Below are 13,703 nucleotides of genomic sequence, written 5' to 3' on the forward strand. Positions count from 1 at the left end.
TGTCCCAGAAGATGAAGCGGCGGACAAAGCCAGCGGAGAGGACGAGAGGGAGTGGGGAAAGTCTGCTGGTCACCCCCCAAGCTCAAGCACAGGAGGCAGAGACCGCCAGCTCCAGGAACCCGGGAGCGGAGCCACGTATGGTGCCTCGCAGCCTGAAGGGGCAGCAGGCCTGGGAGACACCAAGCCCCCAGGCACAGAACAGGAACTGCCACACCCAGGGGAGAATAACCTGCAGATGCTGAGCCCACAGAAGGTGAAGGACTTCACAAAGGCCGTGGGCATAAAGGCTCAGGACTGCAAAGGTAAGGACAGTGTGCTGCTGAAATAAAGAACTTTAATGGCGGACACATCACTGGCATCTGTCAACGTGCGCAGTCTGAAGAGTACTGGGCGATGCGTCAGCACGCTCCAGTACTTGGACTCGGTAAAGGCCGACGTGACCTTCCTCTGGGAGTGCGGACTGCCACACCTCCGCATCTACCGGAGGTGGTCGCGTTGGTGGACCCGGGATTTGTCGGTGTGGTCAGGGGGTAACAACTGTCGCGCTTCCGGTCTGGGGATTCTGCTACGGGGAGGCAACTTCTCAATCACCCAAGTCAAAGAGGTGGTTGCCGGGTGCCTCCTGGTAGTAGGCGTCAAATACCGGGTACTCTGCTCAGGCTGATCCACGTGTACGTCTCCCCTGTGTGGAGCGAGCGGCTCCCACCGCTGCTGGTGACGTCCCGGCTGGTCATTCTGCACCATCGATGCGGCTGGACGATCCGGCAGCGCCGACGGCAGGCTGGACAGTACCTCCAGACTCCTGATGGAAGCGGTAAAGACGGCCAAGCTGCACGACGCCTTCGGCGCCCCCACAGGGGCAGCTCAGCCGCAAGCCACCTGGACACGATCGGACGGCTCAGCCCGTTCCCGGATCGACTTCCTCTTCCTGTCAGAGTCCCTCACGGTCAGAACCACCAACGTCACGCCGGTGTTCTTCTCTGACCACTGCCTCCTGCGAGCCACCTGTCACCTGCGGGAGGACCGGAAGGTAGGGAGGGGGACGTGGAAGCTGAACGTCAAGCTGCTGACCCCAGAGAACACCGAGGAACTAGAGAAGGTTGGAGAACCTTGAAAGCCTTCTTTGATTCCCCGGTTCACTGGTGGGAAGCCACCAAGGAGATCATCAAGAGGTTCTTCATCCGCAAGGGCACCCAGAGAGCAAGGCAGGGGCAGAGGGAACTGCATAAACTCCAGAGTTGCAGCAACTCCTCCTTCTGTAGTCGAGGGGGGTGGATGTCAAGGAGAAACTGCGGGAGGTGAAGGGCCGCCGAGTCCTCCAAGATCATCTTTCGATTGAGGGTCCAAACCGTGGAACAGGACGAGACTTGCTCACGATTCTTCTTCCAGAAGGTGCACAGGGGAGCTCTGTGATCCACAACCTTAAGGAAGAGGACAGCTCAGTTGCGTCCTCGCAGACAGACATACTGAGGATCTGAGGACCCTGGACGAGCCACTGACCCTGGACGAGCCGACTGACCCTGGACGAGCCGACTGGCCCTGGACGAGCTGACTGACCCTGGACGAGCTGACTGGCGCTCCCTATCGATAGCAGGCAAGAACCTGGTCATCAGGTGTGAGGTGCTCTCAGGGCTGCTGTACTTGGCGCAGGTGTGGCCAGTCCCCCGCTCCTTCAGCTCGGAAATCACCCGAGCTGTCTTCAGATTCATCTGGGGATCCAAGATGGAGCAGGTCAGACTGACCACCATGCACAAGTCCCTGGACAATGGGGGCAAAAACATCCCCGATGTCACCCTCACCCTGATGGCCAGCTTTGTGTGTGGCTGCATCAGGTTGTGTGTGGATCCCAGGTACGTGGGCACCAAGTACCATTATGTGCCCAGGTTCTACCTGTAGCCCTGGCTACGAAGGATGGGTCTGGCCCCTTTCCCGCGCAACACCCCTGTCAGCTGGTCGTTGCCGCCATACCTGTCCTTTGTAGAGAAGTTCTTTCAGGTCAACGCCTTTGACCACAGGGCCATCAGGCAGTGGTCAGCACGTAAGGTCCTGCAGGAGAAGGACGTGATGGACACAGTGGGGTGGTTCCCTGAGCAGACTGTCCAGTTCATCTGGCAAAACACCTCATCGCCATTGCCAGACCTCACCAACAGGCACCAAGACCTCGCCTGGCTGGCTGTGAGAGGGGCCCTCCCAGTCTGATCCCTCCTGTACGCCCGGAACGTCGTCTCCACACCCCTCTGCCCACAGGAGGACTGCAGAGAGGAGGAGTCGGTGACCCACCTCTTTGCACACTGTGGGTTCACAGAGAAGGTATGGAGGAGGATGGAAGGGACGGTGTCGAGGTTCATCCCCGGCATCTGCGTAACAGAGGACTCTCTGATCTACGGGCTGTTCCCGGGGACGCACACCGAGACCAACATCCGGTGCTGCTGGCAGATCATCAACTTGATCAAAGACACTCTTTGGTCAGCCCAAAATTTGGTGGTCTACCAGCACACGGAGATATCCGTGGGGGAATGCTGCCAACTGGCACATTCTCGGCTGCAGGAATACGTGCTGAGGGATGCACTCAGACTCGGTGCAGCCACCACAAGGGCCCGGTCGGGAAGGACCACAGTCTAGGGTTCTTCTCCCGCAGGAATTGAGGGGTAGGGGGGTTGGGGGTATACCCCACTGAATGTAAATATGAAAGAACAGAGTGCCACGTGGGTGGCAAAATTTTGAATTTTGTGAATGTTAAAACAGTAACGGTAATAACTGTAAAGAATTGAAAGTCATTGAATAGTTGTATATAATTTTATTTTTGAATAAAGTATATTTTGTTTAAAAAATTCTTTTTGACCATGATTTCCTTGTTTTGTAGCCTTCATAACCACTAGTAACACTTTGTTTGCAAGTGTTATTATCCTTAAGCAAAATAGTACATCAACACTAAAACAAAATGGCTTTTAGAGGAGTTTAACAAAATAAATATTGACTGAACTACTTTTAGAACTAGAGGTGAATGATCAAAATATTGGTTAATGATTAAAAAAACACAATTTAACAAGATATGAAACTTCTTAAATTATCTGACTGATCATGATATTGTTAAAAGACGTTAAACATTGAAGGTGACATAATGGTCAACAAGTCAAAGAGGACAAAACAGTTGAAGGGTTATCTACCACACTTAACCAGTGGTTGCAAAACCTTTCAGGATGTGATGTGTCAGTTAGTTTTCTCTCCTCTCTCTACTGCAAGCTCACAGACATGCCTGTGGTGAGTATTATACTTGCCTTTTATATTGAAGTATTTTTAAGACTAAGCTTATTACTTTCAAATATAATGCCATATTGTACAATATGACTTAAATTTCCTTAACATTCATCATAAACAAATAAGTATACTTCCAAGATTTGATCAGTGTACTAAAGAGTTGTCTTCATGATTGGATGTTAATGCTTCTACTCAAATGGTTTTAGATTGTTTCTGAAATGAAACTGTTAACCTTGTGACTTGTAAATCGTTTGTAAAAGTTGCAGCAATATCCTATAAGGCCATTTCATTGTCAGCAGTTATACAGACATGATATATAATGCAATGTTCTTCATTGTTTCCAATGTATCTTCTTTGCCATGCAGATCTATTGATCTTTGAATAAGAATTCCATCAGTTAGGAGTTTCACCAAACCATTGAGAAATACCTGTTTTAAGTCTCCTAAATTTTAAGATCATAGAAGTCTCAGTGAATTAAAGTTATCAGATGTAAAACTGTTCGCAAGTAAGGAAATAAAAAGTAGAGAAGTACAGCCAGTGGGTCTGACATCATTTATTAGAAAAATTAGGCACACAATAGTAATTGTATTTGAAAACCTTAATATGATTAGGCAGAGTCAACATAATATTTTGAAAGAAAATTTCATTTAACAAATTTAAAAAAGACTTAAAAGCATAATTAGCAAGTTAGGTAGAGAGTTGAATAAATATTTGGTATTTGGAATTTTAAAAGGAAACCTAAAATACATTGAAAACAAATTATTAGGAGGACACAATAAGACTACAAAGGAATACAGAGGTAGATTAAGCAAGTAAATGTTTAAAAAGAACTTGGAATAAGGGAAAATGTATGGTTAATTACTTTGATGGGATATATGTAGTATAACAATATTTTTTATATAGTGAAAAACCAGCAAGATTAAAGCAAAGAAAGATTTCTGCAAGATAACACACGAAGTGTAACATGCAAGTACATCAAGCAATAGGAAGACAAACATTAATTTGGCATTTGTTGTAAGGAGATTGAATTATAGGAGAGAGAATTCATTCAGTGAATGCTCGGGGGTTCAGCAGGACCATATCTGTATATCATAAGACACAAGAGCAAAATTAGGCCATTTGGCCGATCGAGTCAGCTCCACAATTCAATCATGGCTGACTTATTATACCTCTCTACCCTATTCTCCTACCTTCTCCCCATAACCTTTGACACCCTTACTAATCATGTACCCATCAACCTTTGCTTTAAATATATCCAATGACTAGACCTCCACAGCCACCTGTGGCAATGAACTCCACAGATTCGCCGACCTCTGGCTGAAGAAATGCCTCCTCATCATGTGCAGCTATGGATTGAATGCTCAAGAAAGAATATAGTTAGTTGGAGGTTCTGCAGGACAGACCTCCAAGATTGAATCCTGACGAGGAGGATGTCACATGTAGAGGGAGAGAATAGGATGGGTACCTGCTTGCTAAAATTTAGTAGAAGAATTGATCTCATGAAACTTGGGATTTCATAAATACTATACTGGTAGGCTGATTCCTTGGGTGAGACTTATGAAGTATGGAGCCATAGACTCAGAAAAAGATGTTTGCAAATACAGTAATTTGGAATTCTCTACCTTGGGATGTTGTACATATTTATTTGTTGAATGTATTTAAGGATCAAAACATTAGAAATTTGAACACAGATTAAATTGAGGGATATAGGGTCAAACAGGAAAGTGTACCTTTAGTTGTAATGTTACATTAGTTCCAGCACTGGAAGTGCTCCATGCTCCTGATTATCCCACTAAAGCAGCTGTCTCCAATTTTTACATCCTCCCCCCACCTAGCCCCATCTGTAATTGTATTCATTTTTGTTCTCTATCCTTTTGTCTACTTCCATCTATTGTAGTCTTGCCTCTCTCTCCCAACTCCAATTCAACTTCCCTCCCTGAGCTACTACTACTCGCCTATAATCAACAATTCCTTTCCTCCTAGTTGCTGCTCCGCCTGTTGAGTTTCTCCAATAGATTATTTGTTACTGCAGATTCCAAAATTTAAGTTTCCATTAGCCATAATGTTACTGAATGACAGAGAAGACTTAAGGGTCAACTGTTATGACTTACAGAGTATAATTACTTCTGTGTGAAAACTTCTTCAGTTTCAAATAAGTTTATTTTAATTCATATCTTACAGAATGATCCGATCAGAAAGAGTTCATCTGCCATTGAAGGAAGAACCAGAGTCATGGTATCCAGTCTTGCATTACCCATGTGCACCTTATTTTTCCTCTTGACCTATCCAGACATAATATGGGGAGAAGCACTCAAGCCTGCAGCAGCCTCACCAATTATCCACAATAAGCCATTCATTGTGGTCTGGAACACGCCTACTGCACAATGTAAAACTAAGTTTAACATTGAGTTGGATCTGAGTGTTTTTGATATTGTTGAAAATGAACATGAGAGCTTTGTGGGGAAAAATATTACTATATTCTATAAGTTAAAATTGGGTCGTTACCCATTCTACACTAAGGAATTGATTCCAGTGAATGATGGCCTTGTCCAGATTGCCAGTCTGACTGAACACCTCAAGAAGGCTGCAGAAGACATTAATAATTTACTAGATGTGCACTTTCATGGTCTTGCTGTGATAGATTGGGAAGAATGGCGACCACTCTGGGACCGTAACTGGGGATTTATGGATATCTACAGGAAAAAATCTGAAGAATTGGTTAGAAGCAAATTCCCCTATTTACCTGAAAGGAAGGTTGTCCAGTTAGCCATAGAAGAATTTGAAAATGCTGCAAAAAAATTTATGAGTGAAACACTAAAACTAGGACAGAAACTGAGACCAAAGGGATTCTGGGGCTTCTATAAATTCCCAGAATGCTACAATTACTTTAAAGAGGATGCACCAACCAATTACACAGGCCACTGCAATCCAAAAGATGTTCAAAGAAATAGCCAGCTATCGTGGCTCTGGAAAGTATCACGAATCCTGTATCCCAGCATCTACATCAAAAAGGATATGAAGTCCACAATTAATACTCAAAAATTTGTTCACTATCAAATTAAGGAGGCCCTCCGTACTGCTGCCCTTAATCAAGTCAGTGAATCCCTGCCTGTTTTGGCATATGCCAGATTTGTGTATATACATTCACTTGACTTCCTTACTGAGGTAAGCAAGAAAGTAGTAAGTAAGATTAATTGTCTTTCAGTAGAACATCTTGCCCAAAGTGAAAGGGCATTCAAGTAAAATGATTCAGCTACCATAGACTGAGTGATGAAGTCCCAGTTTTGTTCTCAGTAATTTGAATATTTGAGCAGTCCTCTAATGAGGATAGGTTACATACATAAGAAATAAAGAGAAAGATTATGCCAACCTGTCCCTTGCGCTAGCTTTGCCAGCATGATCAGTCGGATCGTGCTGATCCAATCTTGGCATTAAAATTGTTTTCTCCCTCTCTATCCATGCTCGGGAGCAGGCAAAGATTGGGAGAAAAGGTGGGAAGAAGCAAAATTCCTCCTTGGTTACACTACACTGCATGAAAATATCTAGGACTAGCTTGTTTGAATTTACATGCAGCCTTGAACTCTGGGATTTCTTGTCAGAAAATTTAAGAGACTTGACCCAAATGCAGAGCAACTGAGATGATTTAGTTGTGAGCAATAACTTTAATAATAAACTGCAAAATAACAAGCCATGAGGGGCCATAAAACAAGAGAATACATACTCAACTCGACAGGGCCACTAGATAACTGAAGGCTAGCTGGTTCATTTGCATGTGTTGACATGATTTCCTTCAAGCGAATGAACTCTGCCGGGTCAGTTGCTGGTTCACCCATCCCATCAGGATATGCAGAAGGAGGTTTGACAGAACAGTGGAGTTTATTAGTAAAATACCATTTACTGATAAATTAACTGCAAAATAACAATCTACAAAGGGCAACAAAAAAGGTAAATGAAGGCAAGGCGCAACTGGTTGAGGTGAGCTGGTTCAAATGAGTGAACAAGGACTGTGGATGAGAGCTGAGTTGGAAACAAGTGGCAGGTGATTCCCGTTAGCTGGGTGGAGACTGAGAGGTACCTGCCTGTGGAAGTCTGAAATTCCCTTCCTTATTTTGTATCTATTTATTTGATAACTCTTTCTTTTTCAATCTTTTTATTTTTGTTATTAATATCAACAAGATATAATTGATACATAGATAATGGGATTACAAACATACACATTTCAACTGCACATGAAAGAATACATAAGCAATGATTACAGTATAAATGAGTATTCCCAAATCATGAACGTGTATATATAAATATACACGGCAATTCTAGGTATATCATAATAAGTAATTAAAAAAAAAGAAAAAAGAAAAAGAAAAAAAATGCAAAAAAAAATCTAATAATCTAATAGCTAATAAGGAGAAAAAAAAGAAAAAAGAAAAACTGAAACAAGAAAAAAAAGGCTGTTTATAATGTCTCACAAAAATACAGAATCATCAGTGTCGTCAACTCCGATCCTCTCAACATATATAAAATGAAAACTGGAAAATCAAATAGGCTTGAAACAGGGTCATATTACATCATATGAAAATATTGAATAAATGGTCTCCATATCTTTTCAAATTTAATAGAAGTATCAAATACACCACTTCTAATTTTTTCTAAATTTAAACATAACGTAGTTTGAGAAAACCAATGAATGTGTGTGAGAAAAAATTGATGCACGGGAAGTAAAAGGGTGGTCACCCCTGAACTAGGGGCTACTGGGCAGTGCAGCTCAAAGGGCCGATTCCACACTGTATCTCAACAAATAATAAATAAATAACTTGCTTCAGCTCTCATTCTATGAATTCTCACATGGCCAATGAAGCCAATGTGGAACCTGCAGTCTTTACCACAGGTTAGGCAGAAGCTGTTTGATGAGTGGGCAACTTGGGAGGTGATGCACTTCCTAAACATTTTACACAAGGCTTCTATGCCCTCCTCACCAATTAACACAAGTCTTAACCTTTCTTTCAAATACTCCTCCATTTTCATTCTTCACTAGCCAGGGATTCCAACAGTAGATAGAGATGGTTCCCAGAACAGATTAAAAACTACACCTAAATGTTAAGGTTAAAGGACAAATAGGTACTCCTGTACAGAGCAATTGGCCCAGTGAAGTAATTTTGAATTCTAATGCGGTGGAGTAGATTTTCCTTTGGAGATACACTGAGGAATATTACTGAACTTCTCCTCCACAATATGATCCTTTCTACCACAGCTTGTCCAGGAGTCATGGGAAGCATACAGTTCAGCTCCTGTAAATGAGCAGGCATTTTGAAATCTTACCACTTTTCCATTAACAGAAGCCAAGATATCAATGCCCTCCGAAAGGATGGGTTGTAGGTGAATCAGTAGATTAGTAAGTTAACAGTCCAGGAAGCCTATTGAGTCTGGATGAGAGAATATTCTTGTGGACCACTTACTGTATTACTATTAGCCTAAAATAAACTAAGTGAGGCATCCTGTGTGAAAGCTGTGTGTGGAGGCAAACAGAAGCTCACAAACTTTTCATCACCTTTAACATGTGGTTCAAGATCTCTGGAGAGCTTCTCCATTTCATTGGCTTTCTTATGGTGCTGTTTTACTGTAGAGAACTAGACATAAGTTTAAGGTAAGAAAGAGGAGTTTTAAAAGGAATCTGAGGAAGAATATTCTTCACACAGAAGCATAATGCTGAAAGCAGGTATACTCACAATATCTAAAGGAACACTTGAATTGGGAGGAGTTTAGATGAATAACTGATGGTCATGGGTGTGATGAGCTGTAGGACCTTTTTCTGTGCTGTATGACTTCATAACTATGAGGAAGGATGATCCAAACAATATATGGTATATAATTAGCATCTTCTTTTTCCTTCCAGGCAGACTTGATACACACCATTGGGGAGAGTGCTGCCATGGGAACTTGTGGAGTGGTTCTATGGGGGGACATGGCCATCTCACGCACCAGGGTGAGTATTTCATTCTCATGGCAGTAAATAATTTCAGGCAAATAGCGCAGCAGTTTTGATACATTGGAATATAAGAAAAATGGAATATTTTATATTTTCAATTACATCATGATGTTTTGTGATCGTGAACATGTTTAATAGGAATACATCTCAATAGAGGCAAGTACGTTGGACCAGGTTAATGAAGGCTTAGTCTAAATCAAAGTGGCAGGGCCTAGTGATACTGGATCTCCAGTAATGAGATCAATAAATAAATTGCCCAGGTGTACCGTGCACTGTACAAATCCAACCTGGCCAAGTAACACCTCATGAGGCTACTTTGAATCATGAGCAAAGTTATGGAGGAAGTGGTCAGGCAGCACTTGTTTAGCAACAACCTGCTCACAGAAGGATAGTTTGGGTTCCACCAAAGACATTTAGCTCCTGATTTCATTACAGCCTTTGTCTGAAAGTGGACAAAACAGCTGAACTCCAGAGGTGAAGTATGAGTGACTGCCATTGACATCAAGGCTGAATTTGATCAAGTATGCAATCCAACTGAACTGGAGTCAGTGGGAATTGGGGGGAAAATCTCCACAAGTTGGAATCAAACCTAGTGCAAAGGAAGGTGGCTATGGTGGTTGGAGATCCATAATTTCAGCCACAAGACATCTCCCCAGGGATTCCTCAGGATAGTGACTCAAGTCCAACCATCTTCAGCTGCTTTATCAGTGATCTTCCTTTAATCATACGGTCGGACATAAAGATGTTTGCTGATAACTGCACAAATGCTTAGTACCATTTCTGACTCTTCGGATAATGAAGCAACTGGGACAGGCCTGGGCTGATAGATGGCAAGTTACATTCACACTACAGAAGTGCTACATACTAATAAAATGCTACAAGAGAAATCCAGATATCAACTTCATTCAATGCACAACCATCACTAAATCTCCCACTATCGAATGGGGTTACGAATGGCCAGAAACTGAATTGCAGTAGCCATACACAGAGTGCCACAGTAGGATAGCAGTTAGCACAATGTTATTACAGCTCAGGGCATCAGAGTTAAGAGTTTAATCTTGGTGTCCTCTGTAAGGAGTCTCTGTACATCCTCCCCGTGGAATTCATGGGTTTTCTCCAGCAGCCCAAAGACCTACTGGGTAGGTTAGTTGGTCACTGTAAGTTGTCCTATGATAAGGTAGGGTTGTAGGATTTGCTGAGTGGCATGTCTTGAAGGGTTGGAAGGGCCTAATTCCACTCTGTATTTCTAAATAAATAAATATACAAAGTGGCTACAAGAGCAGGTCAGAGGCTTGGAATTCAGTGTGAGCAACTTGCTTCCTATCTCCTCAAAGTCTGCCTCTATCTACAAGGCTCAAGTCAGGATGAGAGCAGCTTCAATAACACTTAAGAAGCTCAATATCATAGAGGACAAAGCAGTCTTCTTAGGAGGCACAATCATTCACATTCTACCATGAAGCACCACCACTCACTCCAGTTTGTACCATCCACAGGTTCCCCTGTAGCAACTCGCTAAGACTCCTCAAACCTTCCAGACCAACCACCTCTACTGGCTAGAAGGGCAATGGAAGCAAATGCATGGGAACACCATTACATGTTGTTACCCTCTGATGGTTAATCCAAGGCTCTTTCAGAAGTCAGGATTGATAGAACAAAGGAAAGTTGAACAGAGTGACAGAGGATAAACTAAGCAAAGTGGTGAGAAAGAAACTAAGATGGTGCCTAGCAAAGAACAGCTTTTTTTAAACCAGAGATAAGGAAATTCCATTCAAATTTAATGGTAAGAATTAACCAATTAGAAAGCTATTATTCAAGTTAACCAGTGATAAAGCTCTTATTCAAACAATGCAGTATAAAGAAGCTTCTAGAGCCTTCCAGAATTATACTTTGTATAACCACTAGAGGCATACTAAATTTACAGATACATATAAAAACTACGTAAAATACAAGCAGATAATTAATTGTAAAACTGTTAAGAAAATAACAATAACAATTAACCAGACTAATCTAAGAATTAAATAGTCAGATCCAACACCTCTAAACCACACACAATCCTGACTTGGAAATATATCACTGTTTCCTCACTGTCACTGAGTCAAAATCATTCTGGGTTCAGCCACAGTTCAAGGACTGCAGAGATTCAAGAAGGTAGACCACCACCACCTACTCAGGGGCAATTAGGTAAGGACAATTAAAGGCACCATCCAGTGATTGAATAAGAAGAAAAGCAGACAAAGGCCCATGGACTAAGAATGGTAACTAACAGACTGAGAACAGAAATGAAGAGGAATTATTTAGCCAAAGGTTGGTGAATCTCTTGAATTCATTGTCACAATGGCTATGAAGACCAAATCATTGAGTATATTTCAAGTGGAAGTTGATAAATTCTTGATTACGGGGAGAAGGCAGGAGAATGGGGTTCAGAGAGACAACAAATCAGCCATGATGGAATGGCAGAGAGGACTTGATGGACTTAATGGTCTAATTCTGCACCTATATATTTTGGTCTAACACTCTTGCTGTGAGCTACATTCTATGCTCTACAATGAACCACAACAGAACTTATTAGCATTTTTCTTCCTTCACTATGCGTCAAATCCAGGTCAATTTATCCACTGGGATCTCTTCATGGATTAAGGAGCCTACATGCAATTCTAGAAATCCTTTAGAATGTCTGGAGCTCTAAAATTTGTGATTTTTTTCCTGTAAAGTTGAGTGTTAAATCAGTGGTTAAATGTTTTAATGCAGGCTTTTATTTTGTGTTTTGTGCTTTTCTACTAGGGGAGATGTGAAGCACTTAAAGATTACCTTGATCAGGAGCTTGGAAGATATGTTCTCAATACAACTTTAGCTGCTACATTATGCAGCAAAGTTATGTGCAGTGGCCATGGACGATGTGTGCGGCAAGACCCTGAATCCCAAAGCTATCACCATCTCAGTCCCAGAAGCTTTGAGATTATCTCTGCTCTTACATCCTCTGGCTCTGCATTAACAGCCCGTGGAGCCTTGAATTTGGAAGATGTGCAAAGCATGAAAGAGCAGTTCAAATGCCACTGCTATAAGGGATGGATGGGAGCTCATTGCCAAGAAACATCATTAATATAGTGAGAAATCAGTAGTTGTTTATCCTCCCCATTTTTTAATTCTTGGAAATGGTAATTCATATTTAATACAATCATGTGCCTTACATTTTTATCTGTGTCAATATGTACTAAGTTTTCAAAGTCAGTGATCGGACTTAATGGAAACACCTCAGCACCAACTGTAATTTGTAAACAATTATTGTAATATTAATGCAAAATTGCATCAGTGAAACCACACGCCTGCTGAGTGAGCAAATCTCTGATCACACTTTCATGGAATGCAATATATGATCTTTCTACAAGGCCTGCTCCTTAATGATTGGCATTAAAAATGGTTCACAATGCAATTTTATTATTATCTGGAGGAAAGAGTAAGTACTGTAATCACAAGACAAAATCAGTTTGAAACTTGACGGATAAATATCGTAGACACTTCAGAATAGCTGTGTTTCTTTCAAGTTAGCACTTGTAATGGCAGATGAGTACCTCGCTATTGACTCAATGTTGTCCAGATTTCAGCAGTTGCTAATAAAGTTGGAAGTTACAATGGTCTTTTTGATGCAAACTGATTTACTTTGCTTCCCTTCCAAGTCTATCTGGTATTTCAGTTTGTTGGATATGAACTCTAAAAATGATTGTGCATTCTGGGTCTGTATCTCAGAACTCCACCAGGGGCTGGTTTTCCAATGCCCATTTCTTCCTCTCTCAAACAAATGTGCCCCCCCCCCAAAAAAACCCTACATGTTTCAGGAATGTAAAATTCTGATTTACTGCAGGAAGCCTTTCAGTTTATTCCAAAAAGTTGTCTATTTCTCTGATTTCATATTTCAGCTCTTGGTAGATGTACCTAAGATTCTTACACAAATACTTTTAAAATTTGCTTAAAGGTTCCTGTTAACCTACCTCTCAGGGAAAGAGTTTATAAGAGCCGTTGAGTGCAATGAAAATGTCTTCAGTTCTCCTCTAATCCTTCCAGTTTGTACAGCTAATAATTATAAACTGAAAATTGGTCCTTAACATGCGCAGTATAGATCTCTCACAAAAGAAAATGCTTCAACTGAATCTGTTTCCCATATTACTTAAAACAATCTCAACCTTTCATCTTAACTACATTTTACAAGCCCATTAAATGCTTGTAAATCTGCCCTGTACACATACTAGTACTTGAATATCCATAAACATAGACTTAGGAGCAGAATTATTTGACCCATTGAGTCTGCTCCACCATTCCATTATGGCCGATTTACTATACCTGTCAATCCCATTCTTCTGCCTTCTCCTCGTAGCCTTTTGACACCATGACCAACCAAAAACCTATCAACCTCTGCTTTAAATATGTTCAATGACCTTTCCTCCACAGCCACAAGTGGCAATGAATC

The 13,703-nt window shown here is 41.8% G+C and overlaps 2 protein-coding genes across 7 annotated transcripts in view; one reads left to right on the forward strand and one right to left on the reverse strand.

The window, feature by feature from the left end:
- Positions 1-12,895, forward strand: part of LOC132378080 (hyaluronidase-like) — an 82,269-nt gene extending 69,374 nt beyond the window's left edge. For 2 of the 6 annotated variants that reach the window (XM_059944804.1, XM_059944807.1), the window contains exons 2-4: positions 5,440-6,423; positions 9,149-9,238; positions 12,023-12,894. In XM_059944804.1, the coding sequence (XP_059800787.1) occupies positions 5,440-6,423; positions 9,149-9,238; positions 12,023-12,346 (1,398 nt within the window). In that variant the 3' untranslated portion in view covers positions 12,347-12,894. Of the gene's footprint in view, positions 1-1,733; positions 1,851-3,219; positions 3,262-5,439; positions 6,424-9,148; positions 9,239-12,022 lie in introns of those variants that run through there. The other 4 variants (XM_059944809.1, XM_059944808.1, XM_059944805.1 and 1 more) reach the window with 4 other exon arrangements.
- LOC132378081 (hyaluronidase-like) overlaps positions 1-13,703 on the reverse strand; it is a 108,948-nt gene that overhangs the window by 84,662 nt on the left and 10,583 nt on the right. The window lies entirely within an intron of this gene.

The sequence above is a fragment of the Hypanus sabinus genome, chromosome 19 (genome assembly GCF_030144855.1).
Source record: "Hypanus sabinus isolate sHypSab1 chromosome 19, sHypSab1.hap1, whole genome shotgun sequence".
Classification (NCBI taxonomy): Eukaryota; Metazoa; Chordata; class Chondrichthyes; order Myliobatiformes; family Dasyatidae; genus Hypanus; species Hypanus sabinus.